Genomic DNA, 18,160 nt, shown 5'->3' with positions numbered 1-18,160 from the left:
GAACGTAACTATGGCTATGGGGATAAGGAGTTACTTGCATAAAAATGGCATTTAAGGAATAGCGTCAGTGGTTGGAGGGAACGCAACATTGCATCACTGTCTACACTAAACATAAGAACCTGGAGCACCTCCAACATGCCCAATGACTGAATGCCCATCAAGCCCGGTGGGCCTTGTTTTTCAGCCATGGTAAGATACAGGCTGGCAACCAAAAATACCCAGGCAGTGCCCTCTCATGGTTCTTTGATGTGGTAGACACACCTGATCCCCCAGCTATACCATCATCCTGGCACGAATCCTGTTGGCTGCTTCTCAGACCACCCCTCCAGAGAAGATGGTGGTCCCCAGCCAACACCGGCAGAAGGGGCTAGAATGGTCCCACGACTCTCAAGCTGCAGGTCATCCCAGCCAAGCTCGGACACTCTCATTGCTCCAGCAGTACTATTGGTAGCCCCAGATGTAGAGGGATGTCAAGGCCTATGTGGATTCATGTCCTACTTGTGCCCAACAAAACCTATGGTAGGATGACCTTGGGGGCTGTTACGGCCTCTGCCAGCTCCCAAGGAACCCTGGACACACCTGTCCACTATGTGGTGGACCTTCCCCTTTCAAGTGTCTGCTGCGTTATCTGGAACGTTATTGATTCTCCAAGATGGCTCTCTTCATTGCCCTTCCAGGTCTTCCCTCCACATCAGAATTAGCAAAGTTATTTACATGGCTTACCACAGCACATCATCTCAGATCGAGGCATCCAGTTCACGGCTAAATACTGGAACTCTCTCTACCACAAGTTTAACATCAAACTAGACTTCACCATAGCCTATCACCTGCAAGCTAATGGCCTACTGTATACTTACTGGCTTACTGTATACTTAAGACGTTCCTACAGGCTTTCATTAATGAACATTAGGATAACTGGGCTACCCTTCTCCCTTGGACGGAATTCTCCCATAACTCACATACCAACACTGCTATAGGATCCTCTCCATTCTTGATCATATATGGGAGACAACCTACTCCCCCACTTCCACTTCCATTACCTCTGACTGTCTCTTCCCCAGCGGCCCAGTTAACTGCACAGGAACTTCAAGAACTATGGTTCCGAGCAGAGGTAATGATCCAAAGGGCCACCCAAAGAGCGAAAAAAACAAAAGATAACCACCGATGACCAGCCCCACAGTTTAAACCAGAAGACATGTTCTGGTTAAGTACCCACCACATCCGACTAAGGGTACCTTCTATGAAACTTTCACCTTGATACATCAACCCTTTTTCGATTATCCTTCAAATAGGACCCGTGACTTATCAACTATGCCTTCCCACCTCACTGAAGATTCAAAACATATTTCACTTCTTTCTCCTTAAACTCCTGGTACTATTATGGCAAACCTGAAAACTTCAGGAACCACAAGGAATATCTTCTGAGGAAGACCAGATCTATCAAATCCGAGAGATACTGGACGTCTGGCAATGAAATAAGAAATGGGAATGCTTGATCTCCTGGGAGATCATTCCTCACATCTCATACCAGAAAACCCCATGGGAGGGGGTCTAGAAGGGGGGGGGGGTACTTTTACATGCAGCCAACCACGGGCTGCCCCTGCTGTCGGTTGTTCCTACCCCCTACACCGGGAGTCACCAGCAAGATGTCTGGCAAGCCACCACACAATGTTGTCTATGCCATGCAAGGGACACCGCTCAGCTGAGTGAATGTCTCTAGGTACGTGTGCAGTGCCCGATTCTCGAAGGGCCCACAGCGGGAACTCTCTATGATGCTCCTCCCACTGACATCATTCAGGTGCTCTTTTTAAGCCAGCCTGAAACAGACTCTAAAGTCTCTGCAACAAGTGTCCTCTCTTGCGAATAGCTGGATGAGTTCCTGCATCCTTGGTTCCTGTGTTCCTGGCTCCTGTGTCTTTGGTCCCTGTGTTCCTGGTTCCTACAGTCATCTTCTGGTCTTCTCCTGGTGTTCCTGGTCCCCTGTCTTTGGTTCCCTCCTCCCAGGACTGATTCTCTGCTTTGGACCTTGGCTTGCCTTGATTCATCTTCTTCCTGGACTTTCTTCTAGCTGACCTCAGATTTCCGCTCGACTTTGCTTGTTCTGCTGCCTGCCCTGATCACAGTTCGTCTTCTCGACTTCACTTGTTCTCCTGCCTGCCCTGACATCGGCCTGCCTGGACCTCCTCTTAGCTTGCTCCTTCTTCGGATATCACGCTTCTCAGAGACTTGTGTCTAAGTCCAGCCTTCCTGGAACCCAAGGACTCAACCTGCGGGGAACAAGGACTGGTGGTGGTGAAGTTCCTGTTAAGGTTCTTTATCTTCCTACCTCCGCCTGCCGACAGTGGAAACCTTCAGGGCCCTGCCCTGTGGGTGGTACTAACTCTGCTTTGGCTCAAGGGTCTACTGATGTAACAATACCTATAGACATGAAAAATGGACAAGGGGTATCCATATACAAGCACAGTACAAGATGCAACACAAATTTACACTGATTGCTGTTTTTTCCTCTCCTGTAACTGCTCTCCTTTTTTCTCCTCTTCTGCAGTCTATTTGCTCTCTGACTTTTCCCCTAATCACTCCAGTGGGCTCTGGTCATAGAAAGGTGAATTTTCAAAAGTTACACACATAAATATAATTGTATACATGTTATGCAGCCTCTACGTGTGTGCTTCACATTTCATAAAAATAAAAAATACATGCATATTTTCACTTTCAAGTGCACATATACTTGCGTAAAAAAGGTGCAGTCTAGGCCCGTTTCAGGATGAGACCAACACTTTCACACAGTAAGTTGCAAGTTTAAAAGATGCTTGCACGTGTACATTTTTCATCTTACTTGCATATTTTTATACATGCTAATTATTTGGCATAAGTGGTATTAAATGAGTTTATTGTGTGATACTGACAAGGTGGAAGGTGAAGAACCAGAAAGGTTGTCATGACCTGGAAAAGTACTGAGCGAACTAGTGGACTAATTGGCAAACCAATTTCATTTGCACATCCATATTTTAAAATTGGTCAACTTACATGTGTAAATCAGGACTTACGTAAGTCCAACTTTTATTTTGTGCATAAAATATATGTGTGTATATTTTTAAATTAGGCAGGAAAAGTACACAAGTTTAATGCATTGAGATACATGGTTTCAATGCATTTCATGTATTCACACATAAGCCTACAAACATGTATATGTTGCAGGGGAGAGATATGCGTATTTTATAAAACATGCATATATCTTACTCATGAGTGCTCAAATACTATAGCAAAACTGCATGTGACCATATACACACATATATGATACTGTGCACAGCTGTTTGAAAGTTACCCTCAATGTTTTCTATTCTGTAAACTTCTTAGAAATGCAATCTTTATTTAGTTAGATTTTATTTATTATTTGAAAAGCTTATATTCTTCTATTTCAGAAAATAAATCCTTCTCAAAGTGCAATATCAGTACATATATTACAATAGAGGAATATAGTAATTAAAAGCATAAAAACAAATACATAAAACAAACACCAATACAGAGTCAGCAAAAGAAACAAAAATCCTAGGGAGAGGAAGAGAGTGACAAATATACCAAGTATCCAAAAAATAGTGTTTCTGCAACATGAGAAAAATGTTAGGAATTAATATATTCATACAGTTACATGACTGGAATTTTGCAGATGACAGGCCAATGAGTTTTGCCACAGTCAGAATCAGGGCCAGTTTTAAGAATTAGAGGGAGCAAGCAGGGCAATTGCCTGGAGTCTCAGTGCCACAAGGAGTCCCCTTACCAAAGTTGAGTAATATCACTGAGGCAGAGTTTCTGGATGCATGGCACTGGTTGGGATCATTGCTTAGTTTCTGCTCTGAACAATTGCACAAGGAAGAACAGGGATAATTTCCCCAATACGCACACACACACATACATATTCCCCAACACACACACACACACACACACACACACACACATACATATTTATTTTATTTGAGGTTATTTTAGGCTATACATTGTTTTTTTGTTTTATATCGATAGTATGATTTGTATGTAATGTTTTCACCCAGAGCCCTTGCTGGTGGGAAAGTTTTATATATGTGAGTAATAAATAAACAAATAATGGAGGATGCACAAGAGGCAGAATCACCATAGACACTTTATTAACGCCTTTTGCTCTACCTACAAACTGGTCAACAAACCTCACACACTTAAGCCAGTTTTATTTTATTTATTTATTTATTTATTTATTTATTTATTTATTTAAAGGATTTATATACCGGAGGTTCCTGTATAATATACATATCACCCCGGTTTAACAAGGAACGGTAATTATCGCTTCATATAGCGGTTTACATTGAACATGTTAAAAAACTAAGTAACAAATACTTAAACATGAAATACTAAACGTGAAATACTTAAACATGAAAACAGAAAACTAATGCTTCATATAGCGATTTAAATTGAGAGGTTAAACGTAAGTGACAAATTAGAGTATCTTACTAAGCAGCTCATAAACATGCGAGATTAATAAATAGATAGCCTGGTGATATGTTTGTCAACATGAATATATGTATATATGATTATATAAAGTATCCTAAAAATGGTAAAAATGGACGTACAATTCGAAAGTTTTATATCCTCGGTAAGTTATATGCTAGGGGCTTTGAACGTGCAAATAGACATGGTAATGTCATTCTTCCTGCTCCTAACTGTAAGGGAATGCTTGTTTGAATAACCAAGTCTTAAGTTTCTTTTTAAAAGTAGCGTGGCATGGTTCCAGGCAAAGGTCTGGAGGAAGTGAGTTCCAGAGCGAAGGGCCCGCTGTAGATAGTGCACGTTTCCTCAGAGAGGATTTCGCGGGTTGGGTGATTAGTCTGTTCTGATACGCGCTTCTAGTTGGTTTCGTGGATGTATGTAGCTGAATTTGAAACGTTAAGTTGAGAGGAGCTATGTTGTATAAGGCCTTATGTATCATCATCATTTATCCCCCAAAGCCCTCAACAATTAAATATATGTATGACTGTCCTGCTGCTGATATGCAGCTCCTATTAGAGTTCATGGAAGTGATTTTTTCCATCACTATTTTCATCTTATGGCCAAATTGTCAAATTTAGCTTAAACAACTCATGCTGTTTTCCTCTGGTAACTATCATGAGAGGGAAAGGTAGCAAAGCTTGTTTTTGCCTGAAAACCACTGCTTGCAGTTTTTGTGGTCAAAGACACTTTTAAAGAGACAGTATCATTTTATTCTGCAGCAGAGCATAGGACTCATCTTTTTAATAGTGCTTTACCAGAGCCTGCCTCCAACATACCCAGTCATTCATTTACTACACATGCTCCTTCCTTTTACTCATACCTAGTCTTTATATCCTCTCTGACAGGCATATACTACATGTATCAACACTGTACACATGCACATATATTCTCCTAGTCATGCTCACCATTCTTGCTCACACATAAGTAAACCTTCAAGAAATGGCACCACATATATTTCCATAAATGAATAAAGTATTTACAGAAAATAATCAGTTTTAAAAATACGGAAGTGTACCTATTTTCTGAGAAGGTCAATTCTTGAAAGTCTAAGGCAGAGGTAGACAATTCCAGTCTGGGAGGCCATAAACAGGTCTGGTTTTTAGGATACCACAACGAATATGCATGAGGTACATTTATATGCAAATATATTTCATGCATATCCATTTTGGGCATCCTGAAAATCAGATCTGTCTGTGGCACTCTAGGATCAGAGTTGCCTTCCCTTGGTTTAAAGTGTGGACAAACAGATGAGTGGAAGTCCTCAAAAGAAAGGGTGAGCAAATCCTCTAAGTGTATGGGCCTTCATTTTCAGGTTTAGGGGTGGGGGGGTTTGTATTTTTCCTAGAAATGTATCAGTGTTTATTATAACAAACCAAAATGGGAGAAAAATCAGTGGAAAAAAAGTTTTTCCTCTGATTTTCACACTGATAAATTCCGAGTTAAAGTAAAATTTTTAAAAACCTGAAAACAAGATTCCTATTTATATGGCAGCTCTGATGTATGTTACTCAATGCCCTCCCACCTACGCCAGGAACCATGCCATAAAAAATTCAAACAGAATCTTAAAACATGGCTCTTCAAACGAGCATACCCTGACTGACTGACTACCTCCAAAGGTATATACCCGAACTCATACTCCCTGTCTGACTGACACGTCTTAATATTAGGGATGTGAATCGTTTTAGGACGATTAAAATTATCGTCCGATAATTTTAATATCGTCTTAAACCGTTATGGAACACAATACAATAGAGATTCTAACGATTTATCGTTATAAATCGTTAGAATCGTGAGCCGGCACACTAAAACCCCCTAAAACCCACCCCCGACCCTTTAAATTAAATCCCCCACCCTCCCGAACCCCCCCCCAAATGACTTAAATAACCTGCGGGTCCAGCGGCGGTCCGGAACGGCAGCGGTCCGGAACGGGCTCCTGCTCCTCAATCTTGTTGTCTTCAGCCGGCGCCATTTTCCAAAATGGCGCCGAAAAATGGCGGCGGCCATAGACGAACACGATTGGACGGCAGGAGGTCCTTCCGGACCCCCGCTGGACTTTTGGCAAGTCTCGTGGGGGTCAGGAGGCCCCCCACAAGCTGGCCAAAAGTTCCTGGAGGTCCAGCGGGGGTCAGGGAGCGATTTCCCGCCGCGAATCGTTTTCGTACGGAAAATGGCACCGGCCATACGTGTATGGCCGGCGCCATTTTCCGTACGGAAAATGGCGCCGGCAGGAGATCGACTGCAGGAGGTTGTTCAGCGAGGCGCCGGAACCCTCGCTGAACGACCTCCTGCAGTCGATCTCCTGCCGGCGCCATTTTCCGTACGAAAACGATTCGCGGCGGGAAATCGCTCCCTGACCCCCGCTGGACCTCCAGGAACTTTTGGCCAGCTTGTGGGGGGCCTCCTGACCCCCACGAGACTTGCCAAAAGTCCAGCGGGGGGCCGGAAGGACCTCCTGCCGTCCAATCGTGTTCGTCTATGGCCGCCGCCATTTTTCGGCGCCATTTTGGAAAATGGCGCCGGCTGAAGACAACAAGATTGAGGAGCAGGAGCCCGTTCCGGACCGCTGCCGTTCCGGACCGCCGCTGGACCCGCAGGTTATTTAAGTCATTTGGGGGGGGTTTGGGAGGGTGGGGGATTTAATTTAAAGGGTCGGGGGTGGGTTTTAGGGGGTTTTAATGTGCCGGTTTTGCGATTTTTAGATTTTTAGATTTTTCACGATTTTTCACGATTTTTCACGATATTTTACCCCCCCAAACGGCAACAATACGATTCCCTCCCCCTCCCAGCCGAAATCGATCGTTAAGACGATCGAGGACACGATTCACATCCCTACTTAATATTCCTACCACAACTACCCTCCTTCTCACCCCCCCTCCTACATCCCTATTCCCCTTCAGCCCACCCCCTCCTCTCCGCCACCCATCTTCCTTCCCCCAAGCTTTTACTGTTTATATTCTTTTTCTCATGTTAATAGTTAATTTGTTGACTTCATACTCAATTGTTAAAGGAATCTATGTATCTAAAAACATGAAGTTATCCCACATTCTAACTCTACCTTTCCCTTATAGATGAATCTCTTTCAGCCTTTAAACTATTGTAAAGCTTGTTACTATGCCATGTTATACTGTGAACCGATATTTATACTCATTGTAAAGCTTGTTGCTATTTTATGTTACACTGTGAACCGAGGTGATGTTATTTACGTGCCCCGGTATATAAAAATTCTTTAAATAAATAAATAAATAAAATAAAATCTCAAATGAGTTCAGACAACTCCAATAGCTGTAAGTTCTAGGGATGTGAATCGGGCTTCTGACGATTTTGAAAATATCGTACGATATTTTCAAAATCGTCAGAAATTGAGGGCTCCCCGAAACTGATAGGAAAACCCCACAAAATTGTTTGTCGGAGTTCTCTTAACATTTTGGGGGAGGGCGGGAAAAATGGCACACAAAAATAACCCCTAAACCCACCCTGACCCTTTAAAACTAATCCCTTAGCTTCCCCCACCTTCCCGACCCCCCCAAAAAAAACTTTTTATAGGTACCTGGTGGTCCAATGGGGGTCCCGGGAGCAATCTCCCGCTCCCAGGCCATCGGCTGCCACTAATCAAAATGGCGCCAATGGCCCTTTGCCCTTACCATGTGACAGGGTATCCGTGCCATTGGCCGGCCCCTGTCACATGGAGGGAGCACTGGATGGCCGGTGCCATCTTTAAAAATGGTGCGGGCCATCCAGTGCTCCTGCCATGTGACAGGGGCCGGCCAATGGCACGGATACCCTGACACATGGTAAGGGCAAAGGCCATCGGCGCCATTTTTATTAGTGGCAGCCGACGGCCCGAGAGCGGGAGATCGCTCCCGGGACCACCACTGGACCACCAGGTAACTGTAAAATGTTTTTGGGGGGGTCGGGAGGGTGGGGGAAGCTAAGGGATTCGTTTTAAAGGGTCAGAGTGGTTTTTTTGTTTATCGGCTCGGGCGCAGACGATAAAATAAAACCCGATCGGGCCGGACAAAAAAAAAAAACACGATGCGAATCGGAACCGGAATCAGAACCGATTCAGGTTCCGATTCACATCTCTAGTAAGTTCCAAATAGTCTGACTTGTATTTAGAAGTAAAATATTTACAAGCTGCTCCATAGGCACAATTTGAGTGACCACAGGATTTAATTATCTGTGCTGAGCATTCTAGGCTCCACTTCAATATTGCATTTCAAAGTTCACAAAGTTTACAAATCCTTTGTTCCATAAACTTTTCTTCTATTATGGATTTAATATGGATCTTTGGAAATTCTGGGATTTTAAAGCATGTGGCTTCTGCCCAGCTTGCCCAAGGAAAGAATCTTTTGACTCATTCTCTACTGAATGTTTCCCTTTCTTAGAAGGCACTATCCAGTGTCTCCTTCTGTTCCAGAATGCATCACATTCTCTTGAAATAGGTAGGTGTTGAGAGGATCCCCTTTTACTCACAGTTCAAACTGTCCTCACTGACTGGAAACTCTCAAAGGTAGAGGTTTCATGCTCCTCTCAGGAGCTCAGGGTATCACTAGAAGACTGGCATTGTCTCTCCAGCCATTCCTCCTGAAGATTCTCAATCTTTCAGCTCCACACAACAAACTAAGGGGGCCAATTACAAAAGCTTTCACGCGCGAAAAGTCCCTTTTTGCGTGCGATAGGGTGAATGAGGCGGAGTCGGGGCGGAGTCGGCCCCGGAACAGGAGGAGTCGGGGCGGCACCAGGGCCGACGCTGCGGTGACATCGCTAGCGGCAAAAGGTAAGGACCCTTATCGCCACCAGTTTCAACACCTTTTATGGTGTAGTTATTCGGTGCGAAAGCCGGCGGCCAGTGCACCGCAGTGGTGCGATGGCTGCCGGCTTTCGCAGGCCCGCCCCCCCCCCCCCCCCCCCCGCTTTGCCCTCCTGCCCCCCATTACCTCCGGATTCTCTAAGGTCTGCAACCTTAGAGAATCCAGGCCTTACTGAACTGAATATACTCCTTCTACAGCATGTTTACAATATATCTGTGAGCACTACCATTAGGGCTCAAAACACAGAGGTTCATAATCTGGGACATTCCATGTGGCACAGAGCTACATGGGGCCACATGGTATGTCCCAGATTATGAACGATCATCCTGTATGCTGACACTCATAAAGGATAATATTTACAGGGTAGTCACCAAGGGCACTCTACAGATGCTCTCCCAGTTCTTTGTACCCCTTCTTGCTCCTCCAGGACTCATTGAGATACCCAGGAACAAGCTTCCACTCCTAGAAGCCGGGAGGGAGGATTCTCTGCTCTAACCCCTGGAGCAGCAGTATGGAGCTTACAGGATATAGGTGCGGCTGAAAAATACAAAAGATTACAACACTTAGCTAACATCTTGGCTAAAGTGATAGCAAACTACATAATTTCTACTAATGCTCACCTTCACACTCACAGCACATATTAAATCCACCAAATATCAACACTAAACTTTTCACACAGCAATAAAAAAACAAACCCAAAAACAACATAGGAATACTTACCAGATCTAACAAAAGGGTCCCTCCAGAAGTACTCATAATGTTCCCAACACTGGTTCAGAATGACTAGTTGCAGGAAGGGAAAATTGTCCAGTGACTGAAGGTGGGGCTGCCTAAGGCTGTGGATATATGAATGCTTGGTCAGGCAATGAGCAAGTGCCATGTGACCCCTGCATGCAGTTTTATACTATGCAGCACTACCACTAGGGCAGTGTAGAAGAAGTGAAATACATCCTGTGCTCATTTCTCAAAATGAACAGCATCCTTTTTTAAAGTGGCAGCAATAGTGAGTGATTTCAATCTTTCTTCAGGTTCCAGACGTGTCTAGTCCTTTCTACAACCCATGGTTGAAGAGATGTCTGATGCCATGCACTGTCCCTATACAGAGCTGAAAAAGAAGGCGTTCAATACACCTTTCTATCTCAAGGCTCACTTTCTCAATATGGGTGATAGATGTAAAGTGCAATTTCCCTGGGTCCTAGCATAAGTGACATGCATTAAGGCACAGCCCCCTGTATGATTATAGGTGCGGTGGGCATGCTCAGTGTGGAGTTCTGCAGGGCAGGTACTGCAGAGATGGAGCTTTTATGGAGGGAAGATGAAGCAATTTCCCACCGCACTGCACTGTCTTTGTTTTGCTGTGCTCAAGACTGTTTGAGCTGTTCGGCCATGAAAGCACTACATGGGCTTCACTGCTGAATGTTCTGAGCAAGCAAAAGCTGTGTTTGCCATCTGAAGAGGCAGTGTGCTACACTTCCATGTGCAGGAGAACTTTCTCAATTAACAAGAAGGTAGAGGACAAACATGAAAATAAAAAACTGAATGTGCTTAGAGATGAGGGTGATTTGGATACACATTTGTCTGTTAAGAACACAGCACACCATGCTTTGTACATACCTATGCCATTGCTATATTCTTCTCCAAAAACATCATATCTTTGTGCATTGCCGGTGCTTTTTCCCCCATTATTGTTTATTAGATTGGCCTAAGTGCATATTTAAATGATGCACTTTTTGGTTTCGTGCCCATAGATTGCAGTGACATGCAAGTATGCTCTAAACATTTACATCACCCAATTTCAGTTATTGCTGCTATCAGCAGAGAGACTTTGCACATCAGAAAAGAGATAATGAGTTTTGTGTATGCTGTAATAAGTGTAAGGCTTGCTGGGCAGACTGGATGGGCCGGTTGGTCTTCTTCTGCCGTCATTTCTATGTTTCTATGTTTCTATATTAATAAGGTAGTATGTGTCGGAGAGTGGAGGACAGGCTTAAAATGACGTATGGAGAGGGTTTAAATGTTGTTGCCGAGATGCATAGGACTCTTGGCAGCATTTTTTCAAAGTCAGGTTATGATTTATTTTTATTCAGCCATAACAGCAAAAATTTTTTACAGAAAATGTTTAAGTCCCAACAATTAAGAAAAAACTTTTAGGAGGTAATTTTCAAAGACTTACATGCATAAAAATGAGCAAATATGCACATAAGCAGCCTGCCCATGTGCAATCCATATTTTATAAAAGTGGAAAGTATTCACCTACTTTACATTTTGTGCACATATATATGGGCATAAAAAAAGAGGTGGTCTAAGGGTGTTCTGGGGTGGGGCCAACATATTATGCCATTTTAAAAGATACTTACATGTGTACATTTGGCAACTTATTTGTGAAATTTTACACCTGCTAATTATCTTGATAAGTGCTATCAAACAGTTTATTGTGTATTATTGGCTGGGTGGGAGGTCTGGGGGAACTGGTGGACTAATTGGTAAAACTGGCGATTTCCTTGAGGCGTGCATGATTTACATGAGTAAGTCCTACTTTATTTTCATGTGGAAAACATATGCAAAGATAACTTTTAAAATAGGTAGGAAAAGTATGTGTGTTCCATGCATTGATGTGCATTCTTTCAATGCTTTCCATGTATTCGCACATAAGCCTACATATGCGCTTATGTTGTGGGGTAGAGATTTGCATATCTCATGAAATAGGTATGAACATATCATACAAGTGGATCATAAAATACTAGCATAGATCTCCTTGTGACCATATACGTGAGTATATGCCACCACATGCATGTATTGAAAGTGATCCATCCTGTGAATAACATCCAATATAATTCACATTTGAAAGGATTACAGTAAAATATGTAAATGCAGTGGTATCATCTATAGTGAATAACTGTTCAAAAGATATTACTGTATATGAAAATAAACTAAAATCTATGGAGAACTGAATAACATGGGGTGATTCTGAGATATACCAGGGAGACTACAGGTCCATGGTTTCATCTGCAAGTAAATTTTCAAAAGGAAACACCCTGCAGAGTTTCCTCTTCAAAAAGTGGGCCAGCAGGGAGCACATGAATAAAAATACCTGCAGACTTTGCATCTGCTTTACATCAGGTTGCAAAGTATCCATGGTAAATTGCATGAGGGGGATTTCAAAATTAAATCCCTGTATGTATTTTTCCTTTCCAGCTGTTTAATAACTCCCCAAATTCCTCCCAGATTAAGGTGGACAATTTTCAAATAGCTTCACCTAGCCATGTTGTTAATACATTTTAATATGGCTAATCATGTTCAAACATTGCCCTCCTTAAGAGCAAGTCTGTTAATAAATTTCCAGGAAAAAATATTAGTGAAAACAGTAGAAAATTGAACTGCTAAGCGTAATCTATTTAAATAAAATTAATCTCTACAATCCAAAATGTATACCTACCTTTTACAGACATTTTTTATAGAAAATATTCATAAAGCAATAAGCCTATGACAAAATGTATTTTGGCTGTTTTCAACAGTAGGTTTTCAGTGCACTGCACTTCAGATCCAAAGCTGGAGATTAATGGAACAAATGGCAAAAGGATACATTATCCAGCTTCATACTAGCAGCCTATTACTTCTAAGATGCATTCTTGCCTGCTGACCTTAAGCAATTCACCTAACTACCTGGAAATTCTTGTCAAAAGAAAGATTTCTTGCTCTAAAAGGGGGGTTATACAGGACTATGCAAGAAAGTACCCAGAATGTACATTTTTTTTTCTATTCATTTACTATAAAATATGTAAACATTTAATATTCAAAAATAAGTTTACCCTGTCATATGCTACCCCTACATACATGGCCATTTCTTGAGTCATTGAGTATGAGATGCAATATACCAAAATCATAATGTACAGCCCATGTTTAACATTCTGTTCTTTGTGACATATCAAAACAGTATGAGTACTGCATGGTCCATTTTGAAGCTCCTGTACATCAAAATTGCTATTTATAACAATTATTCAAATGAAATTGTATTATACATTAGCATTCTACTTACAGTATTTCCTACAATTGTTTTCACACCTCCTATAGGTTTATAAACAAACTTTTGAATTCAGAGGTTCTCAGCTCCGGCCTTCAATAGCTGCCAACAAATTTGGTTGTCAGAGTAACCATGAATAAATAAATCAGAAAATGTCCCCTGTTCTATCACCAAGTCTGTGAATATAATATATATATGATTAATATATATGATTAATATTTCAGTTATGTGGACATCCTGAAAATCAATCCTGTGTGCTGATCTCAAGAACTGGAGTTAATAACCCTTGGTTAGGTACCTTTCTCCAAAGTAGCTTTTACTTGGTCTTTGTCCTTACCATCATCATCTGATAGTGTTGCATAAAAAAAAAAAATGGACAAGCAAAGATCTATACTGCATTTTATTTTTAAAAATGGAATGCATTGATGAAGTCAATCACCATAATTTTCATTCAAATGGAATTTTAAAACAAGGAAAATTGACGTCTTTGTTACCTCCTAATCCAGGCCTAAGACGATTGTCATAGCCATCCAGAAGCCTGTCCAGAATTCTCGTAAAGATGGTGATGTTATTCTTAGCTTCATCCTCAATGGAGTCAGCCACGACTTTACTAAACAGACATTGTACAAATTGAAATATAATTTTAACATAAAATGAACATGTGGTTAATGTTATTGTGTAACTGAGCATGACAACAATGAAATTTATAGTTAACACAATCCCATCTATGCAGCCACCTATATCATATACTGTAGTGGATTCCTACAATAGTAGCTAAATGTTCATAGTGGATCAGAGGTTCTCAATGGTGCATAAAAAATATATATAAAAGCAGAATTTTGAGGTACTTCTTAAATTGTGAAGACAGAAATTTAAAAATATCTGTCTTTGATGACCATTTCTTGTTTGTGCTTATAAGGAGGAATCACAATATATTTCCATAAAGTCCACAACAATACACAGTAACAACAATATAATAAAACATCCTACATAAATTATTTCATGGCATTCACCTGATGGCATGCGGAAACATTTTAAAGGACAGTGCTAGCATTTTTAAAATACTAACTTTCAGAAAGCTCATCACACAAAACTAGGAATGTAAGGATCTTTATTACTTTTATCATCTGTATTGTGTTCACAATTTTTTTAATTTCATTTATTTATTGTATAATTTTACCATCTAGTGAAGTAAAATTAATACTCAACTATAAATGTGATTTATGTCTGCTTTGACTGATTAAAGAAAATAATAAACCTAAGATATATTGAACACTCATTTTTAAGCCACATATGGGTTGCAAGGATTATTTATATGTACAGCATAAAGGCAAACTATAAATTTACATAAAAAACATTAGGAAATATAGTTGACTTTAAGCAATTCACCTAACCACTTGGAAATTCTTGACAAAAGAAGGATGTCTTGGTCCAAAAGGGGATTTATATGCAAAAACAATGCAGAATGTAAATGATTTATATTACTTTATTCTACAATAAAGCACAAATAGTTTCTGGTTTAATATTTTAAAATAAGGTTACCCTATCATAAACTATCTTGGCATACAACATAAGTGAGGGATTCAACAAAAGGATGTGTATATCAAACTGGAGGTAACTTTCAAAATGATTTACACATGTGAATGAGCTTTTGACAATAGATATGTTTACAGATATAACTTCTTTGAAAATTCCATAGGGTTGAATTTTCAAAAGGTTTTCCCGCACCTAAATTGACTTTAAAAAATTGCTACTTGGAAAATTCACCCCATTATGTAGAGACCAAGTTAAATATTCTGTTCTTTGTGACACATCAAAAGGTTACCTAGTCTTTTAAAATCACAGATGTATTATGAGTACTGTATTTTACACTTTGAAGCCCCTATACGTCACAATTTATATTTGAACAACTATTTTAAAGAACTTGTATTGCACTCAGGAAGGAACGAAAATATAATCAAGAGGCACTGGCTCATTATCATATTACTTTAAACCCCTAGTGGTTAGGGGTTTAAAGTAATATGATAATGAACACACTTTTAACATAAGTGCTCTTGCGGTGTATTACGTTATGTTAGTTTAAGAAAAAGCGTACTCACACAATATAAAAGAAAGTTGAATAATAAACTAAGCCATTGTTTTATTGTATTAGAAGATTGCGGAGCTGTATACTATCTCCACCTAGAGGTTTAAATCTCAAATATCCTTTCTAGTCCTATATAATGACAAAAAAAAATGCATATTCAAAAAAAAATGACGCTTTTACTTCGAGTTTAATACTCTTTTCTGTCTCAACGTAGATCATCTCTATTCCCTTCCTCCTACCTGCTACAGGTTTCTTAGTAGGCAAATTTGGGAACTCCATTCCCTAATCAGTGGCGCGTAGGTGGTAACACCCTGCGCTAGCTCAAAGCTGTAGCTTGCAACTGGGCAATCAAGGATCGCAGGGAAAATGCATCCCTATTTCCAAGAGACAGATTTCTGCTCACCTTTCTGGCTCCCTCGCCAGGAAGAGGAGAAGCAGCAAGCGAACGCTAAGCAGAGTCAGTTTCTTCATCACTGCTTTTTGCACCATGCACGACCTGAAGCGAAATGCATGCAGTTAGTCCCTACCAAATAGTGTCATCTACTTCAAATAATTGCAAAAAAAAAAAAAAAAGGATGCATTCAACTTTAACAAGCCTAGAAACAGTTGGTTTTATTTTTATTTTTCATTTTGTAGCTGAATGCCAGTGCCAGCAGTCAATACTTTCACCACAGCACAGTTACTCATCTAATACTAGCATCCTTCTGGGTGCTCTTGCTGGGAAAACACAGAATACTATACTATATTTAATGAAAAGTGGCAGGCTGAAAGGCGAAACCAAAACACTTAAACATCCCAGGCAAAGTACAGATTTATTCCTATTCAGTGGACAGCTCAAAGCAAATCATAGCCAAGTCTAGCTGCAGCTATTGCTCCATGAATGAAATCACTGGTACTGTGCACCGAAATACTAATCAGATTGGCGATTAAATAAAACCCATCACCTAAGTTAAAGTTGAAACATGGGAAGAAGATCGGTATTTCACTGCAAAGCCCCTCCACCTTCAATAGCAAATAAGTGTGATGAGTCTTTGCCCTGACACCCCACCAGGAACAATTTATGCAAGACCAAAAGAGGAGGATGCCATGCCCCTACCTGGCGGCTGAGGCGGCGGTGCTGCCGACGGAGAAGGACCCTAGCCTGGAAAGGATGGCGCTGAGGGCACGTGAAACTTGAAGGCTGACCAGAGACTGCAGCAGCGAGAGCGAGGAGAGAGCTACAGGCGCTCGCTGGGAACCGGAGGCTGGAAGGGGGAGGGCGCGCCCGCGTGCACAGCAGACGCTAGAGCGAGCCAGGCGGAGGCGCGCGCGCGGCCGCTGGTACCGCAGCCGCAGCCGTCCCGAAGGAGCCCTCTCTGCTACTTGAGCTGGAAAGACGGGAGCGGGGGCGGTAAAACGGGGTTTCACCGCTGTGCGAGCGCGCTGGCCCTGTGCCGCCCGTTGAAAGGTGGAAGGCTACGATACTTGCCTTCCCGCGATTACCCACCCCTCTCTCGCCACCCCAGGGATGCTCTGCAGCTCCGGTTCCAGCTGTTGCCGTGGGTGAGCGGCCGGGCTGAGAGCGGGAACCCGCGCGGTCCTAGAGCGCACGGATTCCCCTCCCGAGAGCGGCGACTGCAACCGCACCCCCTGCTCCCTCCGCAGCCGCACTCCCGGAGAGAGGAGAGGCAGCCGTGATTGCCTTGCCTCCGCTCCTAAACCCATAGAGTTAACTTACACCCTTAGCAGCTTATTCATAAGGCAGTCATATATCTGTGTTTCCATTTCATTGATCTGCCTAAAACAGTAAGATGCCAGCTCTGTTTCTGAAAAGTGCTAACTGAGGAGGACGTATACAGTTAGGTGCTTTCCGTTTCTGCTTAATAGAATAATTGTTAAAAACAAACAAACAAACAACCCCCCCCCCCCCCCCCCCCAGGAACGTGTCCATGAAGTGCATGGGAATATTCAGTGTTGTACATTTCTTACAAGTGACGCTACCAAAGAATCAGTTATCAGTTTACTATTTTAATCTCGTGTTTTGTTTTATTTTTCTTTTATAAACCAAAAATCTGCAGATTTGCATGCTTAGAGCATCATAGTGCCTCCACGATGCTTCCCAGTTTGACAGATATCCCACTAGGTATTATTTATTATATATGGGAGCTCACTTATGAGCTCAGCGGATATGAAATGGAAGTTTTGTGACATGCGGTAATATTGGCATTGTACTGATCGTATGCCATAAAAAACAATGCGATCATATCAAACATGTACTGCACAGGACTACTGCAACCAGCAAGGAAAACCATATCTCAGCAAGAGTGCCTTATAAGTTTTGTATGCATTACACAGCTGCTTAAATGACTTGCATAAACTCGATTAAATGCTGTTAGTCCCGAAGAAAACATCTGTCCTCAGTAAACTTGAATATTACAGGGAGAAGATTATTTAAATGCTACATGAGGTTTTAAATGGCTTTTTTTAAAATCCTTTAAGTACCGCTTTCTTAGTACGTTTTTAATTTGTTATGGCCTAAATAAAATTGGTAGCCTGTTTTTTTGCTTTATTTCCACCTTTAGTCGTCGTATTTGTCGTTAATATTCTGCTCCTCGTTTATCATATGACACAAACTAATTGGAATTCACAGAAATGAAAACTCTGCTAAGAATCCAGGCAGCTGGGGGGGAAAACTCTTTTTTTTTTTTTTTGGTCCGTGCTGGGTGCTTGCTGTACCTGGTCTCG

General features: G+C 41.7%; 1 protein-coding gene across 1 annotated transcript in view; it reads right to left on the bottom strand.

The window, feature by feature from the left end:
* GABRA2 (gamma-aminobutyric acid type A receptor alpha2 subunit) overlaps window positions 1–16,653 on the bottom strand; it is a 211,221-nt gene extending 194,568 nt beyond the window's left edge. Inside the window, exons 1-3 of the mRNA XM_029588398.1 lie at window positions 16,533–16,653; window positions 15,840–15,932; window positions 13,845–13,960 (exon numbers count right to left, since the gene is read on the bottom strand). Of these exons, the coding sequence (XP_029444258.1) occupies window positions 13,845–13,960; window positions 15,840–15,925 (202 nt within the window). The 5' untranslated portion in view covers window positions 15,926–15,932; window positions 16,533–16,653. The remainder of the gene's footprint in view (window positions 1–13,844; window positions 13,961–15,839; window positions 15,933–16,532) is intronic.
* Window positions 16,654–18,160: the final 1,507 nt, after the last annotated feature.

Source organism: Rhinatrema bivittatum, chromosome 1, assembly GCF_901001135.1.
Source record: "Rhinatrema bivittatum chromosome 1, aRhiBiv1.1, whole genome shotgun sequence".
Classification (NCBI taxonomy): Eukaryota; Metazoa; Chordata; class Amphibia; order Gymnophiona; family Rhinatrematidae; genus Rhinatrema; species Rhinatrema bivittatum.
The sequence above is the reverse complement of the archived record's forward strand: the minus strand, read 5'-3'. Positions and strand labels throughout refer to the sequence as shown.